This window comes from Rosa chinensis, chromosome 2 (genome assembly GCF_002994745.2).
Source record: "Rosa chinensis cultivar Old Blush chromosome 2, RchiOBHm-V2, whole genome shotgun sequence".
Lineage (NCBI taxonomy): Eukaryota > Viridiplantae > Streptophyta > Magnoliopsida > Rosales > Rosaceae > Rosa > Rosa chinensis.
In genome coordinates this window covers 24,664,495-24,689,153 of record NC_037089.1, presented here as the reverse complement: position 1 = coordinate 24,689,153, position 24,659 = coordinate 24,664,495, and the positions used below count along the sequence as shown (strand labels likewise).

At 42.7% G+C, this 24,659-nt stretch overlaps 2 protein-coding genes across 2 annotated transcripts; both read left to right on the top strand.

Moving 5' to 3' along the window:
* The first annotated feature begins 1,074 nt into the window (after nucleotides 1-1,074).
* LOC112183970 lies at nucleotides 1,075-3,626 on the top strand. The gene is made up of 4 exons (XM_024322286.1): nucleotides 1,075-2,140; nucleotides 2,256-2,378; nucleotides 2,619-2,644; nucleotides 2,757-3,626. The coding sequence occupies exons 1-4, from the start codon at nucleotides 1,075-1,077 to the stop codon at nucleotides 3,624-3,626; spliced, it is 2,085 nt and encodes a 694-aa protein (XP_024178054.1).
* Nucleotides 3,627-6,924: 3,298 nt separating this feature from the next.
* LOC112188571 (ABC transporter G family member 1) lies at nucleotides 6,925-17,691 on the top strand. Its single transcript, XM_024327711.2, has 8 exons — nucleotides 6,925-7,503; nucleotides 8,069-8,148; nucleotides 15,287-15,751; nucleotides 15,864-15,950; nucleotides 16,075-16,191; nucleotides 16,300-16,491; nucleotides 16,592-16,678; nucleotides 16,757-17,691. The coding sequence occupies exons 1-8, from the start codon at nucleotides 7,035-7,037 to the stop codon at nucleotides 17,387-17,389; spliced, it is 2,130 nt and encodes a 709-aa protein (XP_024183479.1). The 5' UTR covers nucleotides 6,925-7,034; the 3' UTR covers nucleotides 17,390-17,691.
* Nucleotides 17,692-24,659: the final 6,968 nt, after the last annotated feature.

Below are 24,659 nucleotides of genomic sequence, written 5' to 3'. Positions count from 1 at the left end.
GACCCTTTTGGCCCTCTATAACTGAAACGCTTTCAAATTGTAACAGAAACGTGATTTAGGGAGCGAATCTCTCCGATTTTATAGAGAAAGAGAGAGGATCGGCTGGAATTGTAGAGAGAGAAGCTCCCTGGTTTTTTTTGGAGTGGAGCTCTACCATTTTAGAGAGAGAGAGAGGAGCTGTGCAATTTCTGGAGACAAGAGAGAGAAGCTCCCTGGTTCCAGTATGTGAAGCTCTCCAGCGATTTCAGTGTGTAAAGCTCTGCGATTTGTATTTAGAGCTGGTGGTAGAAGACTTGTGATTCCTAGAGAGAGAAGATATGCTGCGATTTTCACATGGAGCGAGATCGAGATGCTCTTTGTGTTCCTCCATTGCGGTTTGCTTTTTTTTCTTTAGCTCTATCTAATCTGTTTGACTTTTAGCTCGATTTAATCTGTTTGATTTTAGGTCTTTTTGTGTACGAATTGTTGTGTTATTTTTGAACTGATTTTTCTGAATCAGATCTTTGTGTTATGTTTGTTTTGGTTTTGAATTGTTTTTGCAGTTTTGATTTGAATTTCCAGGTGTTTTTGAGTGCATTGTGTTAGTTTGGAATTTCTATATTAACTTCGTGTTTTTTTTGGTGAATTCATCCTTGGATTTGGGTTTGAGCAGTTTCCTAAGTGTTGTTGTAGTTCTGATTATATTATTGGGAGGCAATAATATTTCTATTGGGGGCCAATAATGTGTGTTAATTGATATTTAGTCTCTATAATTGTTGTTTATTGATCTTTTTATTTGGGTGCATAGCAATTTATTACATTTCCCAAAGTATTTTTGTAGTTTTGACTGTATTATTGGGGACCAATAGTCTGTGTATTGGGGGGCAGTAATGTTTTTTATGTGTTGTTAAGTCGCTGTAATTGCTGTCTAGTTATCCTTTTCATTATTTTAAAACTAATTTGGTACTGCTTCTAATGTGTTTTGGTAGTTTTGATTAAATCATTGGGGGGCACTAATCGGTTTATTAGGGGGCAGTAATATGTGTTTTAGGGTTAATAATAGATTCGTTCTCCCGTTTTTTTTTTCACAGGATTATGGCTGATCCTCTGGTTACTAGGTGCCTTTACTCTGGCAAAGGTTATATGATTCCTTTGAATCAATGTATGAGCTACTCTGAGTTGTATGAAGACATTTTCCGTACATTCCAGTTTTTGCCGAGCAATGTTATTGAGCTTCAGTATTCAGTTCCTGGTTGCGAAGTTTGTTTTCTTCGTAACGATAGTGATTTCCATATGTTGTTTTGCTCTGCTAGAATACATAGGTTAGAGTGTGTCGATATTTCAGTTTTAAAGATTGGGGGAAGTTGCAGAAGAACTTGTTCAGTGGATAGTTGTTCGGAAGTTATTGATGAAGATGATTATTTGGGTGATGCATTTAGGACTGAAGTTCACAAGACGTATTTGTCTGATGAGTGGAGTTCTTATATTCATCATGTTGGGGATAAGTTTCATGGTGTTTCCGAGCTCCGTGAAAAGCTCAGGAAGTATGCAGTTGCAGTTGGTTTCGAGTTTGTATTCCTGAGAAATGATTTGGACCATATTCATGCAGTCTGTGCAAATGTTGGAACCGAAGGTTGTGATTGGCATCTTCGCGCTCTTTCATCATCTACCAATGGTTGCCTTTATATAACAGAGTTGAATAATATTCACACTTGCAAGGGTGTAGTTAAGACTCAAAAGCACAAGCTTTTGGGATCCAAGGTTGTCAAGACTTGCATTGCTGCTGATGTTAGCTATAGTCTTTCATTGAAGCCAAGGGAGATTATGAGCAAGTTCAAATCAACATATGGGTTTGATATTTCCTACAAGGTTGCCTTGAAAGCAAAGCATAAGGCTAAGGAAGCGATTTATGGTTCCGATGCAGACTCGTTCAGGAAGTTATCATGGTATAAGGAAGCTGTTTTGCAGAGTAACCCGAGCTCTTCTTTTGTGTTGGAAGTTGACCCATCTACTAATCATTTTCAGAGGCTTTTTGTATCTTATGGAGGTTGTGTTGAAGGCTTCCAATTCTGTTTGCCTGTGTTGTATGTTGATGGAACGTTTGGTAAAAACATTTACAAGGGTCAGATTCTTTCTGCAACTGGAAGGAATGGAAATCAAGGTAGTGGTATAGTTTATTCCCCCCCCCCCCCCCCAGGTATTTTGCAGAGTAACCCGACCTCTTCTTTTGTGTTGGAAGTTGACCCATACTAATCATTTTCAGAGGCTTTTCGTAGCTTATGGAGGTTGTGTTGAAGGCTTCCAATTCTGTTTGCCTGTGTTGTATGTTGATGGAACGTTTGGTAAAAGCATTTACAAGGGTCAGATTCTTTCTGCAACTGGAAGGAATGGAAATCAAGGTAGTGGTATAATTTATTCCCCCCCCCCCCCCCCCCCAAATTTTATTATTGGCCCCTAGTAATATTGGCTTTTGTTGTCGTTTCTTCATCTGTGTGATTAATATTTCTTGTTTTAGTTTCTTTCATTGTTTTTTATATCATTTTTGTTGTGCAATGCCACGCTGCGATAGTTTACTGCTCTGCAATAAAAACATTATTGGCCCCCAGTAGACTGATTTTTCTATGATCTGGTTTATGCAGGTTTCTACCCTCTAGCCATATGTAGAGTTTGCTTGAACCTCAAGGAAGAGTCATCACATTTATAGTGATCGGGGTACTGGTTTGTTGAGTGCTTTCGATAAGGTATTTGTTGGTAATCCTCATCTATTTTGTCACAAGCATTTGGTGGTGAACCTTGTCGGTAAATATAAGGGTAAAGGTAATTCTGTCTTGATAGAAGATGTTAAGCAGAAGTTTTTTAAGGTTGCATATTCCTCCATTGAGAAGGAATACCATTTCAATTTGCGGTTGCTTAGAGCAGTTGGTGATGCCGATATTATTGACCATTTTCTTGCTGAAATCCTTGTGGAAAATTGGTGCTGTGCATTTTATACTAGCTGCCGATATGGAATTATGGCTAATGGGATTGCTGAATCATTTAACTCTTGGATTGCAATTGAGCGTTTGATGCCGGTCTATTGTATGCTGGACCAAACAAGAATAAAACAAATGGAGCAGATGGGTGAGAGGAGGGATGAGGCACAATGTTGGACCACCGAACTAACTCCCAAAATTGAGGAAAGGTTGAAGGTGCAGATGGAGAAATCTCGTCGTTTCAGTGTCCATTGTTCTAGCCCTAGAGTTTACGAGGTTCGATCTGACTTTTCCTATGTAGTCAACATTTCTGATCATTCATGTTCATGTGTGAAATGGCAGATCAATTGTTTTCCTTGTCCTTACGGCCTTGCTGCAATACAAGCTGCCTCTGAAAATGTCTATGATTATATTGATAAGTACTTTTGTGTTGATATGTTCAAGAAGAGCTACAGTTTTCCTATCCGGCCGATAACCAATGTTGATATGTCTTCTTCTGAATCTGCTACTGAATGTATATTACCTCCCCTTGCGAAGAGACCACCCAGGAGGCCTAGGGTGAAGCGGTTCAAGTTGGTTGGAGAGGTTGAAAAAAAGCTTATTCGTTGTGGCCGTTGTGGCAAAATGGGCACTCATAACAAGTTGAGCTGCACTGAACCTCTCGTTCAGCAGTAGTATATGTTTCTGTAAAGAGTTGATAGGTTTACTTTTTTCTATTGGGGGGCAGTAATGGGTTTATTAGGGGCCAGTAATTGTTTATATTCAAGCTCAAACAATCATTATTCTTTTCAGATAGTGTTAAAGTAAAATGACAATTGGAATTGGTCTACTCATTTCATTTCATAGTCCCTTTATATAGGGATAGAATTACAACAGAAATATTGATTACATTAATGATACTAAATGCTGATTGATCCGTAATTGCGCTGATTGATGGTAATTAATCACTGATTCCTTGATTCTCTCTCCGTCAGTTGCTTTGATGAAGGCACACAATATGTTTTTCCTTTAACACTCCCCCTTGTGCCAAGTCAAAGACGAAATGGTGCATGAGTTGTTGCCTCACTAAATACCTTGCCAAGTAACAATAAAAACCCTGTGGGACAAAAAATACACCTTGGTCGAAGGAAAAGAGCACAACGCACCTTTTACATTTGAGGATGACATGTGTGTGTTATACTCCTCCTAACGTCTACACCTCCTCCTGATCCTTACATTAATCAAGGGAGCTTGGAAAGTCTTCACATTCCTATGTTTTTCACATGTTTCTTAAATATGGCTTTTGGCAATGATTTTGTGAACAAATCTACCATATTCTCCTCAGATCTTACTTGATTCACTTGAATCTTGAGGAGGGCCTGTTGTTGCTGATTGTAGAAAAACTTTGGTGATATGTGTTTTGTATTATCACCCTTGATATGCCTTAGCTTCATCTGTTCGTTGCAAGCTGCATTATCTTTATTATTGCAATTAGGCTCTTCAGTGGTAGAACTCAAACCACTAATCCCTCGAATATGTGCGATGATAGCTATTAACCATACACACTCATGAACCGCCTCATGTAGAGTAATGATCTCTGAGTGGTTCAAGGAGGTAGCCACAAGGGTTTTCTTGGTTGATCTCCAAGATATCGTCATGTTCCCATTGGTAAATACATAACCAGTTTGGGAACGACCTTTATGTGGGTCAGAGAGATACCCAGTATCAGCAAAACCAACCAAAACTTCATTTGGCGTTTCGGTGTAGTGAGTGGCGCTTTTGCCATCAACATTTCCTTTAGGGATTGCAGTTCCATCTGCGGTCCCTCTTGTCTCTCTGTAGGGAAAGAACAGTCCCAAGTCAAAGGTTCCTTTTAGGTATTGAAAATGTTCTTGATACCATTCCAGTGACGCTGCGTTGGCACTGAGCTAAATCTAGCTAACAAGTTCATTGAGAATGCAATGTTTGGTCGAGTACATTGGCCTAAGTACAATAATGCTCCTATTGCACTTAGATAGGGAATTTCAGTTCCCAACACCTCTTCGTCATCCTCCTTTAGACGAAATGGATCTTTCCTTGGATCCAATCTTCGACCGATCATGGGAGTGTTAGCAGGATGCGCTTTGTCCATGTTAAATTGCCTGACTTTTGGACATATTGCTCCTATTGCACTTAGATAGGGAATTTCAGTTCCTAACACCTCTTCATCATCTTCCTTTGGACGAAATGGATCTTTCCTTGCATCCAAGCTTCGACCGATCATGGGAGTGCTAGCAGGATGCGCTTTGTCCAGGTTAATTTGCCTGACTTTTGGACATACACAGACTGGTGGATTAGTATTCCACAAACTCGGTGTTCTAGTTCAAGGCCTAGACAGAATCGAGTTTTCCCAAGATCCTTCATCTCAAATTCAGATTTCAAATAGCTCGCGGTTTCTCTTATTTCATTAAGAGTACCTACTATGTTCATATCATCGACATATACTGCTACAATTGCAAATCCGGAACTTGTTTTCTTTATGAATACGCAGGGGCATAATTCGTCGTTCTTATATCCCTTCCCAATCAAGTAGTCACTTAGACGGGTATACCACATCCGCCTGGATTGTTTCAACCCGTAAAGTGAGTGTTTCAACCTAATTACAAACGCACTCCATACACTGAAGCATTTATTTATAATGGTTTGTTTTCTTGATTGAGTTGATTCTAATTAATCATATTTAATACTCAAGGTACTTAGTTACTTGATATTTTTGTAGACTCCTAATGTTTTGTATGAGTAGTAAATTATAAAGATGATAAGTATATATTAACTTATATTTTAAGAATTATCAGTGAGTCAACGTATACTATCTTAATTTACTATAACGTGTTACATATCTAATATTTTATTTTGAAATAAAGAATATAATCAACATCCTTTAAAGACTCATTAAAAATTTATATCTATGTTTTTCTCCAAATTTCCATTATTTTTCTCGAAAATTTGTCAATATCGATATTTCTCGATATTTTCATTTAATATCCATTTTTTGGATAGTCGAAATTTCCTCGATATTCGATATTTTGGTCCTTGATCTAGAGAACATCTTGAAATAATATCATGAGTCTCTACTAAACAACTTTATTCAACCAGGCACCAACTAACAAAGAGCGCTCTACATGCGACTCTATTTGCTTTGACACAGCGGTGACACAACGGAAGGCGACCCTTTTAACCTAAAGCGACAAAGAAAGCATTTAGGCGAATAGACGCCATGAACGCCCTTTTCCAACTTGGATGGTGAAATTCAAAACAGCCAAGGACTTTTTAGCTTGATTTGAAACAGCAAAAACGTAACTTCATTCGTTACTCCATCCCCCATATTATATGGTTCTCCGGCGGCTGCGGATCATACTATTTAGGGTACTATTTAATATGGCATTATTGAACTTATCTTGACAGCCTTATCAATTTGATAATATTTTTTTTTTTGGGCAATAACAATTTGATGATAAACGAAGGACACGTTCTGACACTTCTGAAAAGCTTTAAATTTAGTTGGCGTGACTGCGTGAGTTGTGGCGTTGTGCATTAAATTCACAACAGCGAAGGACTTTTTAGCTTGATTTGAAGGGGGAGGATTCAGTGCACCGACGTCCAGTTGCACCGACATAAATGAATGGTTAGATTATATTAAATACACTCTTAAGTTATTAATAAAAATATTAATTATAAATATTAAAAGTTGAGATCATCTTATAAGTGTTAGATCATTTACACTGTCAGTGCATAGAATAATTTCCATGATTTGAAACAGCAAAAATGTAACTTCATTCATTGCTCCATCCCCCACATTATATGTTTCTCCGGCGGCTGCGGATCATACTATTTAGGGTACTATTTAATATGACATTATTGAACTTATCTTGACAGCCTTACAAATTTGATAATATTTTTGTTTTTTTGGCAATGCCAATTTGATGATAAACGAAGGACACGTTCTGACACTTCTGAAAAGCTTTAAATTTAGTTGGCGTGACTGCGTGAGTTGTGGCGTTGTGCATTAATAACACACTGCAACTCCTACCCTTCACCTAAGAAACTGCAAAGAGAGCCATTTCCATGGAGTCTTCTTCTTCTCCTGCCAACTTTCCAAGATGGGCACCAAGTCCAAGCCCCTCAAGATTATTACTATCACCAGTGGAAGACACCAAGATCAAGTCGAGTAGTGCTGCTCATGATTCTGCAGAAGATGGCATATCCTTATCATGTTCTAGCATGGAAAGGATTTTCCCATTTAGCATTGGATTCAAAAGCACTACTACTAGTACTGCTTATGCTTCGGCGGTTGAAAAGTCAGAAGCTGAAAATGCTTATGTCCGAAGGAGTGGTGCTACTGATGTTGAACTTGGGTCAAGAGAGAATGGTATTTCTTTGACATGGGAGGACTTGTGGGTCGGGGTAGGTGATGGGAAAAGTGGGCAGAAGATGATTTTGCAGGGGCTTACTGGGTTTGCTCAACCTGGTGAGGTTTTGGCTATAATGGGTCCTTCTGGCTGTGGCAAATCTACCCTTTTGGATGCTTTGGCAGGTATATACTCGAATATAAATTATTTCTTTGTTTTCTTAGTGAATACCATGTTCTACGGCTCGAATCTGTTTCCGATAGGAATAGTTGAAAAAAGTCTGGAATCTAGGATTACTAATTGGTTGAATATTAGCAATCAGTACTCCAGAGAGACAAATCTGGATCTCTATATTTGCTCATAGACAAACTTATTGGGCTAATATATTGATAAAAACTTGTTCACATTGTTTCCTTGCAATGAGTACAGACCTAAGGAAGTGCTTTCCAAGGAAGCAGCAAATATGTGCTACTTCAGAAATTAAGCACCGTAAACCGCTTTTAGCGGTTCTAGAACAATATCAAACAAACTCCAACCATGGGTGATTAGGAGACCTGAGCAAGTAATTAATTAATGGTTTTGTGTTGAAATAATATGGCTCAGTAAAGGGTGAGATCGAATAGGGTTGAAGTAGTTTACATATGCAAGTCTTAGAATATCTTTGTATCTAATTAGACATGTACAAGTCTTCTCCATAGAATAATTTGTTCTCATCTATTTCATTAAAAACTAGAGACTTTAAATTTGCAGGAAGGCCAAGTTCAAACGCACAGCAGAGAGGAAAGATCCTAATCAATGGCCGGAAAGAAACTCTTGCCTACGGAACCTCGGTAAGGAAATTGAATAAAACATGGAATTATTGGCGCTCTGAAATTCTCACTGATCAATACATTGTCATGTGAATTGTTGACGGGGTTCATGTGAGTTAAGTAGTAATGTTGAGACTACTGTTATAAAAATCACTAGGCGGCAGGCAGGCAGTGGAGAATGGCCTAGTGCCTAGGTGTTTAAGCCTTAATATTTACTTTATTTTAATTTTATTTTATTATGCAACATATAAATGATTATAATTAAAACAAAAAACTATACTTAGCAAAGTTAGACATATAATTTAAAAGTGTCGTATTTGACCTAAAAAAAATTTTCAAATATTTTTTGAGTTTTTCTATTAGAACCTCTAAATTTACTCACTTGACCTCTATGCTTTTTACACCTCCTATCAAATTTTTAAATACTAAATTTACTCATTAAACTTCACTAAAGTTCCTCAAATAACCTCACTCATATAATTTACAAACAAACTAAGATCTTTATAATAAAAAAAACTTAGCCATTTCAATGATTTACTTACTCTATAAATCTTAATTACATCTCCATTCCTTAATCAGACAACATAAATCTCTTATTCAATAAAAAAAAAATCAAATACAAGATATTGAGTTTTAAAAATTAATAAAAATAAAATAACATGAACTATTATGTGATTTTTTGATTTACTTTTTCTTTTCTAGCTGTGCCAAAAAAGAAAACAGATTAATCATTTTTACTTAATGTTTCTATATTTTCTGTACCTCATGATTAATTATTTAAATATTTTATTTATTTATTTTTATTGGCTAGCTCTATTTTTTTCCTTCTTTTTGCAAATATAATGCATAGAATTAGATTTAGGTCATAATACAATTTATTTTGTTCTCCCTGACCAATATGCGTTCAATATGCATATCATATATTTTTATCTTAATCATAGTTTTATTTCTTATTAAATATATATGAATGCTTTAATGAGTATGTAGTGAAATTGGAAAATGAAAATAGATAGGGAAAATAATAAAGAATGCAATATAATATTATTGAATTGGAAAGTTTAGAGAAAATAAATATAATGTTTTAGGGAATCAGAAACTGAGAGAAATTTGCTGTGTATTCTCATTGATAATAGGGGTCTCTTTATATAGAGGATTACAATGCATAGAGTCTGAATCATAAAAGGAAAGATAATCTCTAGATTCTTCTAATTAAACTCTATTACCACTAGGTCAAGTAACTTAGAGTTTGGATCAAACATAAATAGAGATATCCTTAAACACTCCCCCTTGTGTTGTCCAAACGCGGTGCTTCTCTCGTTGCCTCGTTAAAAACCTTGCCGAGTAACAAAAACCCAGTGGGACAAAAATAACCTCGGTCGAAGGGGAAAAAGAGCACAACACACCCTTCACGATTCGAGACAAACATGTAGACATCTCCCCCTGATGTCTGCGCCTCTTCCTGATGATTACGGTCGTGGGAGTTCAGATAATTTCCGCAAGCCAATTCTTGCCACATGTTTCTCTAACGTGGATTTGGGCAATGACTTAGTAAACAAGTCTGCCTCATTGTCCTCAGATCGAACTTGGTTCACTTTGATCTTGAGAAGCTTCTGTTGTTGCTGATTATAGAAGAATTTGGGCGATATGTGCTTGGTGTTGTCGTCTTTGATGTAGCCTTGCTTCATTTGTTCAATACAAGCAGCATTATCCTCATAAATGCTCATTAGCTCATCTGTGGTAGACTTCAAACCATAATTGCTTCGAATATGCGTAACTATAGATCGAAGCCATATGCATTCACGAACTGCTTCGTGAAGAGCAATAATCTTTGCATGATTCGAAGAGGTAGCGACTAAGGTATGCTTTGTAGACCTCTAAGATATCGCGGTCTTTTCCATGGTGAAAACATAACCAGTTTGGGAGCGACTTTTGTGTGGGTCAGAGAGATACCCAGCATCAGCAAAACCTTCCAAAACACTTATATCGTTTTGGGTTGGGGAGAGGGAACGCAGTCCACCATGTGTAGCGTGCCTGGCACTTGATGGGTCCAAATCCACCTTCTCTCTGTAGGGATAGAACAAGCCCATATCGATCGTACCACTTAGGTATCGAAAGATATCTTTAACACCAGTCCAATGGTGTCGTGTTGGCGCAGAGCTATATTTAGCTAGCAAGTTCGCAGCGAATGAGATATCCGGTCTTGTGCATTGTGCTAAGTACAACAATGCGCCTATTGCACTTAGATAGGGCACTTCTGCCTCTAGCACTTCTTTGTCATCATTTTTTGGACGGAATGGATCCTTTTTTGGATCAAGACTACGGACAACCATTGGGGTGCTTGAATGCTTAATCTTATCAGTGTTGAAACGCCTAAGCGTCTTTTGGATATAAGCTGATTGATGAATCAGGATACCATCTCTACGGTGCTCAAGTTCTAAATCGAGGTAAAATCTTGTTTTTCCAAGATCTTTCATCTCAAACTCGGATTTCAAGTGTTCAGCGGTTTCCCTTAACTCTTTAAGGGTGCCAATTATGTTCATGTCATCAACATAAACTGCTACTATTGCAAATCCGGAACTTGTTCTTTTTATGAACACACATGGGCATAGTTCATTGTTGACATATCCCTTTCCAATCAAGTAGTCACTTAGACGGTTATACCACATCCGTCCGGATTGTTTCAATCCATATAGTGAGCGTTTCAATCTAATTGCAAACGCGCTCCGCGGTTTAGAGCCACTTGATTTGGGTAACTGAATTCCATCTGGAATCTTCACGTATATTTCCGTATCTAGATCCCCATATAGAGACGCAGTAACCACATCCATAAGCTGCATGTTCAGTTTTTTGGAAACTACCAAACTGACAAGGTAGCGGAACGTAATGACGTCCATTACAGGGGAATAGGTCTCCTCGTAGTCGATTCCAGGGCGTTGTGAGAAGCCTTGCGCCACAAGGCGAGCTTTGTATATTACAATCTCTTTTTTCTCATTACGCTTTCTAACGAATACCCATTTGTGACCAACTGGTTTGGTGTTGGGCGGTATTGGTACAACTTTGCCAAATACCTTCCTTTTCGCTAGAGAATCAAATTCTGCCTGGATCGCATCTTTCCATTTTGGCCAATCAGCTCTACGTTGGCATTCATCAACGGAGCGTGGTTCAATATCATCGGTCTCAATAATCTCACGCGCCACTGAATACGTGAATACATCATCAATGATGATAAAGTTTCTTTCCCACGTCCCATGTACACTAGTGTAGTTTACAGAGATCCCTACGTTCTCAGGGATAGGTTCTGACATTGATGAGTCCCCCAATGATGTCTCGTGGACATAACCATAATCTGGAACATTCTCATGGGACGGATTTTGAGTATCGATGATCAAAGGATTTGTTTGTGCATCATTCGCTCTCTTTCTAGGGCGAGTATCCTTTGAACCAATTGGTCTACCGCGCTTCCTTGCGGGACCTGCGGCCATAGATGCCACATCATTGCCATGCTGGGCAATGGCGCCATCTCCTGATGTCACAGGAGTGGCGTGATGTCTAGTATTTGGGACATCGATCCTTGCAGGCACGTTTACAGTAGGTACGTGTGATCTCGTCACTATAGCAACATCAGAAAACGCATCAGGCAGAGTGTCTGCTACGTTCTGGAGCTCGATTATTCTTCGCACTTCAAGTTCGGACTGTGCGGTACGGGGATCGAGATGAGACATAATGGGGACAAACCACGACAATTCCTGTCGTTCCTGTTGAACATCTATGTTCTTATCTCCCCCTAACGATGGGAAGATTGTCTCATCAAAGTGACAATCCGCAAATCTAGCGGTAAAGAGATCGCCTGTCAAGGGTTCAAGGTAGTGGACAATGGTTGGAGATTCATAGCCAACATAGATGCCCATTCGTCGTTGTGGACCCATCTTAGTACGCTGTGGCGGCGTAATAGGCACATAGATGGCACACCCAAAAATGCGTAAATGCGAGATATCAGGCTCATACCCAGTCACTAGCTGTAATGCAGAGTAGGATTGGGTTGCAGTGGGTCGTAGACGAATCAGCGTTGCTGCATGCAATATTGCATATCCCCAAGCAGAAATAGGGAGATTGGTGTGCATAACCAATGTCGTGCTATCATTTGTAGTCGTTTGATAGCGGCTTCTGTGAGACCATTTTGGGTATGAACATGGGGAACTGGATGCTCTACATTAATCCTCAGTGACATGCAATAGTCATCGAACGTTTTCGATATAAACTCCCCAGCATTATCAAGGCGAATGGACTTAATAGGATGATCAGGGTAGTGAGCCCGTAGGCGGATAATCTGGGCGAGGAGTTTAGCATAAGCAGCATTTCGAGTGGACAACATCGTGACATGTGACCAGCGTGTCGACGCATCAACCAATACCATAAAGTATTTAAAAGGTTCGCATGATGGTTGAATGGGTCCACAGATATCTCCTTGGATTCTCTGTAAGAATGGAATGAGTATTTTAGGATCCTTTGCGTAGGACGGTCTCGGTCCTAATTTTCCGAAGGAACAGGCTTTGCAAAATGAGCGAGGGGCCTTAGAGACAACCGATGAGGATTTTCTAGACATTACACATAAATTGAGTTCGCCTACTTTGAAGAAAGATTAATATCATTGGCATCTATTACAAAAGTAATATGGCAATTGCCTACATCTCTTGGAAAATAAAAAGACTTTATCAAAATCGCCAGTTTCTGGGTCTTGATCCTTGTAGTCTTCCACACTTAGATCGAGATCGCCATCTTGATCTTCTTGTTCCATGTAATTTGCCTCCCTTGCTTCACGATACGTCTTGTATGCATTTGCAACATTCTAGGATGCAGTACACTTCCTTGCCCAATGTCCACTTGATCCACATTGAAGACAAACATCTTTATGGTCAGGCTCCCTTGATTGAGATGCTTTTGGTGCATGATTTGGACGACTATTACTCTTGGTGGCGTCACCACCATAGCCGGAGGCTCCGCCTCTCTCTCTCTTCACACGTTGACCTCCACGGTTCCGTGCACGCCTCTCTTGGCGATTTCCTTCCTCTTTAGGGCGTGAATATGGACCAGAACGTCTAGAATTGTCCCTACACTTAGGGTTTCGCTCCTTACGTCCTCCCTTGGGGGCGCCACTATAGTTAGACTCCGGAATAGACTTAGTTGCCACGGGTCTAGCGTTATAGTTCTTCACAAGTATGTTGTCGTGCTTTTCAGCTACGTTCATGGCGCCAATAAGCTCATGAAATCTTGTGATACGTCCTGCTTTCACATCAAATCCGATAATTCTTTGAAATCATCAGGGCAGAGACGGGGAAGGTAGAGAGAGTCTTCTCGATCAACATCGTATCAGTTATGGCTTGGCCACAAAACTCCATCAGAGACTTGATACGAAGAGCTTCTGAGTTATAATCAAGCACAGCTTGAAATTACAGAAGTGGAGGCTATGCCATCGCACTTCTAAATCAGGAAGCAGGGAGTCACGAACATTGCCAAATCACTGCTCAAGTTCAACCCATAGCTTTCTTGGGTCTTCCTCATTGAGGTATTCACTTTGGAGCGCGTCATTCATGTGCCTTGTCATGAGAATGATGGCCTTAGCTTGATTTGCTTCAAAAGCAGTAGCTTGCTCAATGGAGAGCACGTTCTGACTAGGCTCTTGGATGGCTTCCAGAAGTCCATCAGCCTTAAGATGTTGGCGCACATCTCGGACTCACCTACGGTATCTTGCGCCAGTTGTCTTTAGTGGAACAAAGTTCAACTTGTTCAGGTAACTCATTTTGAAAAACAACACAAGATTAGGGTTAGTTTCGGAGCGAAAAAGGCTACCACGAAAAACTATTAAATTCCTGAGCGTAGTCGCTTCCAAGAAATTAGGGGTTTTCTGAGCATAGTCGCTTCCAAGAAAAATCCGATTCCAAGAGGCGTTTTGGATTAGATCAAAACAACGATGTATGTGGTCGATCGTTTTCTTCTCAACAAACTCTAAGTTTGGAGGACTCTATAAGCTCCAAGCTTGGAGTGAGCACGAACCCCCACAGTTCGGCTTTTGGTCTCCCCTATGAAGAAGAAAGGGGTGTAGAAGAAGAGATGTTGGAAGTCCCCGAGAAAAGAAGAAGAAAGTGAAAAAAAAAAAACTTCAAAAACGGGAACTTTTAGAAAAGATTTACCTTGAAAAATGGTCGGAAATTCTTGACAAGAAAAAGTCGTTGGAAAAGTTACTGTAGATGGCCGGAAAAGTCGCCTGAAAAGTGACCGGAGGTCGCCAGAAAAAGGTTGACCGGAGGTGCTGAAGTGGCAGATCGGTTGCTGACGTGGGTGCTGACACAGGGCTGACGTCAGATGGCTACAGGCGGCTGGGCTTCTGAGCTTCTGACTTTTGGGCCGAGTTCCTGCTTTGCTTTTGGGCTGCACTGTGCATCTGGGCTCCTTCGATCCTTCTGGGCTGCTGGGCTGGGCTTACAGGGATAGGGCAGAGAGAATCTGCAGGTCACTTCCGGGGGCCGGTTTGGTGGTTTTCCGGCCCATTCTTGGGGTGGGGCCGCCAGTTCTGGATTCCTGGGGTTGAGATCTTCAAGGTAGGAGGCGGTGGTTTTCAGGGTTAGGGCTTCGTGCTGATAACGTGTTTTAGGGAATCAGAAACTGAGAGAAATTTGCTGTGTATTCTCATTGATAATAGGGGCCTCTTTATATAGAGGATTACAATGCATAGAGTCTGAATCATACAAGGAAAGATAATCTCTAAATTCTTCTAATTAAACTCTATTACCACTATGTCAAGTGACCTAGAGTTTGGATCAAACACAAATAGAGATATCCTTAAACATATAACAATTTTTTGGTATAATAATTGTCCTTAATAGTCATTTTATAGTAGGTTATATATGTCATTTAATAATTCATAATAGAGTGAGGTCAAGTGAGCAGATTTGGAGGTTCTAATAGAAACTCTCATATTTTTTTGAATACGGTCCGACTAAGCGTCTGTGCAAGAGATTTTTATGATACTGGTTTAGAACTATTCGAAATTAATAGGATTAAATACTTATTAATTTCTCATTGTTTTTTGGAAATAAGAATTCAGAACCTAAACCCTTAGAAACATCATTTTATTCTTATGTCTATATCGTCATTGGTATAGGCATATGTGACACAAGATGACACGCTAATGACAACATTAACAGTAAGGGAAGTTGTGTATTACTCGGCTCAACTACAACTCCCTAACTCCATGTCGAAAACAGAAAAGAAGGAAAGAGCAGAGACGACGATAAGGGAGATGGGTTTGCAAGACTCCATGGACACAAGAATTGGAGGTTGGAGCAGAAAAGGCCTCAGTGGTGGACAAAAAAGAAGAGTTAGCATCTGTATTGAAATCTTAACTCGTCCGAAGCTTCTATTCCTTGATGAGCCTACTAGTGGACTAGACAGTGCAGCATCTTACCATGTCATGAACCGCATTATTAAATTGGCTCACCGTGATGGAAGGACTGTCATTTCATCAATTCATCAACCTAGCAGTGAAGTGTTTGAGCTTTTCCAAAATCTTTGTCTTCTCTCCTCTGGTATAACCGTCTATTTTGGCCCTGCTTCAAAGGCAGAACAGGTATTATTTTCTTTGAAGAATTAATGTGAATTCATGATCATTCTAACTTTCATTAGCATACAAATGACATTTTGTAACGAAATAAACAATATATATAACCTATCCGGTGCAGTTCTTTGCTTCAAATAGCTTCCCATGTCCAACTATGACAAACCCATCGGATCATTACCTTAGAACAATTAACAAGGACTTTGATGTTGTAAGTCTTCTTATAAATATCTACCTATATTAAAATCCCCTTTCATGTTGTTGCTAGAAACTATAACCTGATTATCCAATATTGAAAAGTCAACTTGCGTACTGAAATTAGGACGTCTAACAAGGAAATGATCGATGGCAAAACAAGCACTGAGGAAGCAATCAATATTCTCATAAGGTCATACGAGTCTTCAAATACTTTAAAGCAAGTTCATCTCAAGGTAAATGAGATTTGCCAACAGGTTAGTTACTCTTTGGAATGATCCATAATCAATTTCAGCATTAGTACGTATCTAGGACAGAAAACAAGAAAGGCTAGTGATTACCCAACTCTTTTTACTGTAATGTAGGGAGGTGGAGCTCTGGAGAAGGGACGCCAAACCAACTTCATAACTCAATGCCTGGTTTTGACAAGGAGATCATTTGTGAACATGTATCGCGATCTAGGCTACTACTGGCTTCGACTTGCAATTTACATTGCCTTGTGCTTATGTGTAGGGACTATTTTTCAGGACATCGGCTTGACTTTTGGGTCAATACAGGTAAGTCGGTGAAATTATCAGTGAGATATTTGTCTGCTAATGTTATATTACATTGGCCAATATATAACACAGTAACTCCAAAATGAATGCAATTTTTCAGGCTAGAGGATCAATGCTCATGTTTGTTGCAGCATTCTTAACTTTCATGGCAATAGGTGGATTTCCTTCTTTTGTAGAAGACATGAAGGTGAGTAAGCATAGTTATGCACTGCACATATATTCATTATTGTTTATTGATAATCCCCTTTTCTCTGTCACCAACCAGATTTTCGAGCGTGAAAGATTAAACGGGCACTATGGCGTTGCTGCATATGTGGTTGGAAACACACTTTCCTCCATTCCATATTTGCTAATGGTATCTTTAATTCCTGGAGCAATTGCCTATTACCTTGTTGGCCTTCAGAAGAGCTCTGACCACTTCGCCTATTTTGCATTGGTTCTATTTGTGTGTCTGATGTTGGTTGAGAGCCTGATGATGATTGTAGCAAGCACTGTGCCAGATTTCCTCATGGGGATCATCACAGGTGCTGGAATTCAAGGAATAATGATGTTGAATGGAGGTTTCTTCCGTTTACCAGACGATCTTCCGAAGCCCTTTTGGAGATACCCAATGTACTACATTGCATTCCACAAATACGCAAATCAAGGATTCTACAAGAATGAGTTTGAAGGACTTACATTTCCCAATAACCAAGCAGGAGGGCCACCCACCATTACAGGTGAAGAAATATTAAAGGGTACTTGGCAAGTGGAGATGGGCTATTCTAAGTGGGTTGATCTTGCTATTTTGTTGGGAATGGTAATTGTTTACAGGCTCATTTTTTTGGGAATAATAAAGATAAGTGAAAAGGTTGTGCCAATGATCAAAGCTCTTCTTGTTGGTGTTCCCAAACACTGAACAGCTTACAAATAACCAATCCTCCTAGCAAAACTATAGTTGTATGTACTAATGTAGTATGTAAGTCGAATACGGACACGTATTCAAGTATTCTACTATGGTTGAAAACTTGAAATGACTTGGACCAAAAAGAAATATGTGTATAAAATGACTTGCTCTCCTAAGATATTATTTTAGTGGACTATGAGGAATAAATGTATCTCAAGTATATGTATTAAATTTAAAAGCTATAATTGTTGTGAATGATAATGACTATTCATGCAATAGGTATTGCTTAATGTATGCGATTGACAGACTCGTAATGTATGCGATTGACATACTTGTAATGTGCGATTGATTAGTATAGCTATTATGTATTGCCTTTTGTATACATGATGTAACCCTATATAACCTCATGGTGAGATGAATACAATACATTTTTTCCAATTCTCTATAACACGTTATCAACACGATACTCTAACTCAAGCCTTATCCAGGAAAAAAACCTAACACCCGAAATTTCTTTCACCAAAAACTGCCGCATGCTCCTAGCTCTTGCTAGCCATACCGTGCACTGCTCCTTCAACCCTTGAGCACCCATGTGCCTCCTACTGCCCCTGCAGCATCATCTCACGCCTGCTGTCCCTACAGCACAGCAGCACGTTCCTTTTTGTGCAGATCAGCCTGTTTGCATGCCCCGAAACGTCTTGATCGGGACCTCAAATCAAAATTCTTCCTTCATAAAAGTTGTTTGTCTCTGTCTCTTCTATCTGACCTCCAAATTTCAGGCCTATTGGAGTCGTTTTGAGATCTGTACACCATTCGAAGTGGGAGCTGTTCAAAAGCGAATCTGCTCCGAATTTCAACAAGTAAGTTTTAAAGATTAAAGTTCCTGCTTTCTTATCTTTTAAATTCCTTTATTTTCTGCAGGATTTTCAATATACGAACATGGGTTCGATTATTTAATAAAGCAGAATTGTGGGGATTCACCCTTAACGAACTAAGAGTGTTCATAATGCTCGGACTAAGAGCGTCCGTAAGCATCAAATTGTGACCATATTAAAACATTATTGTTTGGTCTAATCCAAAAGAGATTCTTGGAAATTGTTTTCTCGGTAGCATAGCTCGGAAATCTTATTATTTTAGTTTTTGTGGAAGTTGAGCTCCGAAACTAATATATCTTCTCTTCTTATTTTCAGGATGTCGAATGAACCTAGACTCGACTTTCCCATGCTTGACTCAACATGCTCGGATTACCACAGTTGGGTAACCGATGTTGAGAACCACCTCACTTCAAAGGGAATATTACCCATAATCCAGGCACCTAACCCGGATCGTGTATTCGTGCGAACACCTACAAAGCATGCTCAAGCAGTTATCTTGATGCGACGCCATCTGAACAAGGCACTCAGATTGGAGTATATGTCGATCAAGGATGCAAGAGAGCTATGGGTAGCGCTAGAAGAGCGCTTTAGCAATGTCCAAGATTCCCTCCTCCCTGACTTGAAGGTTCAATGGAACAATCTGCGCTTTGCTGATTTCAAGTCTGTTGCTGAATATAATTCAAAAGCTCTTCGCCTATAGTCCATGTTGAGGTTTTGTGGACAACCTGTCACAGAGCAAGAGCTAATTGAGAAAACTCTCTCCACCTTCCCCGTTTCAGCCATTGTGGTATCAAAGCAATACCGCATTGAAGTCAATGCTGGATGGATCACGAGGTTTCATCACCTCATCAATCTCATATCTGTAGCTGAGAAACATGATAACATACTCGTGAGGAATTATAATTCAAGGCCCATTGGAACTAAGAGCGTTCATGAGGCGAATTATAATGCACCCAAAAGAGGGCGTAAGGAGAGAACCCTAAGAATACAGGATATGAGGGACGTATAGGTCCATATAACCGCCCTAACAAGGAAGGAAACTGCAGGTTTGGTGCGAATACACGTGGTGGCATTGCCACACGTGGGAGAGGTAATCGTGGTATCCCTGGTCGTCGTGGTGGCGCCATGGCTCGTGGTGGTGGCTCCAACCCTCCTAGGGAACGCCCATAACGTGCACCTTAATTAAAGGGAGGCAACCACAATGACATATGTCATCGATGTTGTTGATGCTCAAAGTCCGGCGATAGCCGATCTTTCGTTTAACTCGGGTCCGGTGGGCGGACCGCTACTCTAAGGACTTGATGGCCTTCGCTAGCTGTCACACGAGAGACAGGGCGTCAGAGGGAGACCGCGTTGGGCGGTCTTCACTTCTCCGATGCCTAAGTCAGTCAATGCATATAGGCAGCATAACAATAAATGAGCAGTAAATGCGTAATTAATGAGGAGAGAGGAGAAAACCTTTTATAGGTGAGGAGAAGGTTGATCTTCTTCTTGTTTTCGATGTGGGACTGATGTGCTTCGATTCCTAGCGTCTGGTGCTTCTGAAGCTATCTTGGCGTGGCGCATGGCGGCTCGTCAGTGGTGATCTGGGGGCTATCCGGGGCTCAGGTGGTAGCCCGCCTGGCAGTGTTTCCGTAGGTCACTCCTTTGGTGGGAGTTGGTACCTCTGGCGGTACAATGAGCATGACTCATTACAGCTAATTATGCTTGCAAATGCACATGTAGGTACAAGTCCCCGAAGTCCTCAGTCAAGGAGGGCAATCTCGGTTGGGGAGTTGATCGGCGGTGTGAAGCGTTACCTCCGCTAGACTTGCAAAAGCATAATTAGCGTTAGTGCGTTGTCAACCATGGATTTACTGAGCTAACGCTTTATACCCTTTCGGGTGGGCCCCTGCTAGGCCCGCCAGGAAGTCCCCCATTCCTTAGCCAAGACAGACCTCCGGATGGTCAGCAAATTATTTGTTGAGGGGGAGCTGCACGGAGCAGAGGGTGTTGGGTAGCGAGCCCAATCTTTAGTACCCAAGTGACGGGGGTCAACGTACCTGATCAGGGCCGTCGTAGACTGTTGACAAGTCCCCGTGTCCCGTAGGGACGATCTGACCGTAACGCGGCGTGGCTATCGTTGTCAGAGTGAGGCGTAGCCTTGGGATTTGCCACTGGCGGATATCTCCCCGCTGGTTGTAGGAGGAAGCAGCGTCACGTAGACGTGCCTGGAGGTATTTTATTGAGCGGTGTTGCGCTCAGCAAAGTATGCGGTTTGCAAGCTGGAAAGGGAGTTCTGCCAGCAGTGTTGCGTGTAGTGGAGGCTACCTTTCTTGCAAGTTGACGAGCGGAGACTTCGTCACTTAGACGATGACAAGGGAGAAGTTCCGCTAGTGGGGTTTCGCTCAGCGAAGACTTCGTCACTTGGATGATGGTAAGGGAGAAGTTTCGCTAGCGAGATTTCGCTCAGCGGAGACTTCGTCACTTGGAAGGTAACTAGTGAGAAGTTCCGCTAGCGAAGTTTCGCTCAGTGGAGACTTCGTCACTTGGAAGGTGACAAGGGAGAAGTTCCGCTAGCGAGGTTTCGCTCAGCGGAGACTTCGTCACTTGGAAGGTGACAAGGGAGAAGTTCCGCTAGCTGGGTTTCGCTGGGCGGAGGGTTCGTCACTTGGAAGGTGACAAGGGAGAAGTTCCCCTAGCGGGGTTTCGCTCAGCGGAGACTTCGTCACTTGGAAGGTGACTAGTGAGAAGTTCCGCTAGCGAGGTTTCGCTGGGCGGAGACTTCGTCACTTGGAAGGTGACAAGGGAGAAGTTCCGCTAGCGGGGTTTCGCTTGGCGGAGACTTCGAACGATTGGCGATTTCTTCCCAAGTGGTTACTTCCATTAGATGCTTCGTCTGATGGTGGTCGACACGTGGCTAACTTATAGAGGGTTAGCGTGTGGAGGCGTGTCTCCTCAGCCTAGCTGTCTCCTTGCCATTAATGCGAGAAATTATGGATTTTGTAACCGTGGCGACGCCTCGGTTAATCCGGAGAGTAAGTGGAGACGTGGGACACGTGTACGGCTGGTACGTGATGTCGTTTTTCAGTGGACGGCGTAGAATTGTTTGACGTTGACATAAAGGGGGGGGGGGGAACTTAGCGACATTTGACACATTGCTAAAGCTTCAAACTCTACTCGTCATCTTCAAGCTCTGTTCGTCTGAGATTCGAGAAGAAGGCTGCGACGATTTCGTGGAGTTATCACACCTGGAAGGACGACGATCTCCTGCATTGAAGACAAGTGTTCACGATCTCACCAGAGATTTCGTCTTTGAGGTTGGTATCCTGAACCTCATCCCTGTTTCATTGGATCTTTGCTATGGCCAGTTTCTGGGTTTTGGGTTTCTTTTTTGTGTGATCTGTTCTTCCCCGATGTGTTCTAAGGGTGTAAAGTGAGTCTTAGGGTGGGTTATGGTGTTTGGCAGAGAGGTGGTGTTTAGGGATTTGCTAGATGGTCGAATCTGGGTTGAGTGTGTGTTTTGTTCCCGTTTTGGGATTTCTGGGTAATTGTTTCTTGATGTTCTTTGATGCAACTGTCATAGGGATGGGTTAGATTTTGTGTGAACTGATTGATTTGGGTCTTTGGGGTGGCTAACGTCATAGAAATTTCAAGCAGTGAGGATTCCGGGTTTGACGTGTCGTTCAGCGTGGCGGATAAAATTTTTATTGACTCGTTGCGTCCGTCTGCCCGTGCAGGAACCTCATTGCCAGAACCACTAGAGATCGAGCCGCTACAAACCATACCCTGGGAAGTAACTATGGGGCGTGCTTCGCGTTAAGAGAGTTCTAGGGCGGGAGAGGCTGTCGCTGCCCGAAATAGGCGTGAGGAGCGGTTGGCGAGTAATAGTGCTGCTAGCGGCTCCGCTGACGGGGGAGAATTTGATAGGGAGGATACTGAGTCAGCGTGGGTGCTCTGTGATGGCACACCTGTCGACGAAGCGGGAGGGCCGATGACCGTTGCTGCCGTCAACTCGTTGAAGCGGATATTTCTGTTGCCAGGTGTAGTGAAGTTGCGCCCGCCGACGTCGGATGAAAAGGCCTCGATCCTGCCAGGGGGTGTGCCGCCGTGCACGAGGCGATCTTCCGCCAAGGAGTGTCGTTTCCGCTGTTATCAAATCTCCAGATTCTGGTGTACGAGTTTAGCCTCGCCTTTGGGCATTTTTGTCCCAACATGTGGCGGTTGATGATGGCGCTGAACTCGTTATGGCACTTGTCCGGTTGTGAAGGGCCAACTGTGGCGGAGGTGTTGTACATCTACGAGCTAGTGTACGTGAAGCGCCGAGGTTGCCGAGGGCAAGTGAACTTGAGTCGCCGCCAGGGGGCGCCCAAGCTTGTTGAGAACATGAAGGATTCCATGTCCTATTGGCGGGGTAGCTTCTGTGTTGCTACAGCGGGGTGGGAGTACCAATCAGGATCCAATGAGGGGGAACCGTTGTTTAGGATTAAGTAGGAGTTTCAGCCTATCCGAGGTAGTGTCGGTCTCCGCTGACCAAAGTTGGTGATTTTTATTGTGAGTTGCTGTAGTTTGTACTAACGGTTACTTCACTTTTTTGTTTTTTTTTTTGTAGCAGGCCTGCGCTATAACCTTACTAGTGAAGAAGAGTGTCGCGTGGCACGTATCAGAGGCTGTTCGCAGAATCGCAATCTTCTGGACCTTCGCCTTCTCACAGCTTGGGAGTTGTTGGTTGATCAACACTTGACTCGCGCCGTTGGTAAGCATTTTCCGCCACAGCACTCCTTAGTTAAGTTTGCCCCAGGCTAAGTCGTTGTTGTTGTTTTTTTTTTTTTGTAGAAACTCCGCCGGGTAATAAAGCGAGCTGGGACGCCTTTGCTAAAGCGATGGATCGTGCTGAGATCGGCGATTTTTTGCCGAGTATGTACGCCTCCGGGCTGGCGGCTCAGCAGACGGTTGTTAATCCGGAAACATTGGATCTAAGTCAGTCCGAGGTTCCCGTCGTGCTACCTATGCCGCACCACTCACATCTTGGTAGCGACGGCTCGCCCGTCGTTCAGGCGGGGACTGGTGTGGCTAGTGAGGCTGTGCCACTGAAAGAGAGAGCGCCAGCCACCCGGCGTGGGGTACACAAGGAGAAAACGGTGCGGCCGGCGGAGACCGTCACCATTGCGGGGTTGGGGCCGCCGCTGAGGGGATCGAGGCCTGCTCCCGCTAGAAGTACACGGGTGCTTCAGCGAAAACACCGTCAAAATGACTCTGGCGGGGAAGAGGAGGATGATGTGGAAACCACTAGGGCCCGCCAGCAGAAGAGGGCACGACAGGCTCCGCCCAAGGCTCATGCGGACTTGGAGAGAGAGGTGCCTGCGAGCGACCTAGACTCTTTCGCCTCGTACACCGAGTTCTTAAATGACAGTGAGCGGGAGTTTCTTTACCACCTCTGCGAGCGGCTTGGGTTCGGTGGCCTGGAGGGGATTATACGTTCAACTGCCGTTGACCAATCGCCCTTCAGCACGACCTTTGGGCATCTCTCTGTTGGACTGCACGAAATGTTCCTGGCGGCGTCGAAACAGCCTCAGGTCGAGCAGGAGCTCAGGGAGGAGGTGACGGGTCTTCAGAGGGAGCTGGGGGAGGCCCAGGACAGGTTGGCGGACGTGGAGCGGCGTTTGACAAAGGCTGACTGTGATGCAGCGGATGCCCGTGGCAAGTTGGTCGTCGCCATTGAGCGGGACCTGGAGCGGAACAATCAAGTCTCCAAGCTGGAGCAAGATATGTCTCTGCTGCAAGATCGGGTGGCCGCCAAGGATAAGAAGGTTGAGATCCTTCAGCGGGAGTCTACCGCCAGACTGGCCGAGGTTAAAAGGTTGGAGGGTGAAGTCGCTCGCCTGGGGGCTGAGGGAAGTCGTGCTGCGGCCGCTGCTGTGGAGGCATTCAAGCAGTCGGCAGAATATAAGAAGGCGCTGACTGAGGCTGGGAAGGCTGGTGCCCTTGCCAATGTAGAGATGCTGAAGCAGAAAGGCATCATTGATTGGGCGGAGGCGTCCATGCCCGTTGTGACGCCAGCTAAGGATGCTCCGCCGGCGAAGGGTACGGCCCCTGCTCAGGTTGACGGTGCTTGCTCGGGTAGTGGAGAAAGTGGCGCACGCCCAGCGGATGACTCCCAGCGGACTCCTCCTCCTACCCAGTCGGAGGTGTCTCGTGCTGGGTTCTTGGCGGCCCATACTCGGGCGGATAGTACAATAGAGACTCCAAGTCCCACTACCCGAGGGTCTGACCAAACAAGCCGCCTACATCCGCCGCCGCATGTTGAAGGTGGAGATGTTGATGGCAGCCGAGCCAACCCTTGAAAGATGAAGTTTTTTTTTTTTTGTAGCCGCTGAGGCGTAATTTTTTGATGTAAAGAACTCTTTTGGGTGGGAAGTCCCAGCCCT

Bases quoted from the DNA above. Each gene is read 5' to 3' on its own strand.
- LOC112183970 (XM_024322286.1), top strand. From the start codon at position 1,075: ATGGCTGATCCTCTGGTTACTAGGTGCCTTTACTCTGGCAAAGGTTAT. The intron at 2,141-2,255 runs GTAGTGGTATAG...GGCTTTTCGTAG, and splicing joins TGGAAGGAATGGAAATCAAG to CTTATGGAGGTTGTGTTGAA. The intron at 2,645-2,756 runs GTTTGCTTGAAC...TTTTGTCACAAG, and splicing joins ACCCTCTAGCCATATGTAGA to CATTTGGTGGTGAACCTTGT.
- LOC112188571 (XM_024327711.2), top strand. From the start codon at position 7,035: ATGGAGTCTTCTTCTTCTCCTGCCAACTTTCCAAGATGGGCACCAAGT. The intron at 15,951-16,074 runs GTAAGTCTTCTT...ACGTCTAACAAG, and splicing joins TTAACAAGGACTTTGATGTT to GAAATGATCGATGGCAAAAC. The intron at 16,492-16,591 runs GTAAGTCGGTGA...GCAATTTTTCAG, and splicing joins TGACTTTTGGGTCAATACAG to GCTAGAGGATCAATGCTCAT.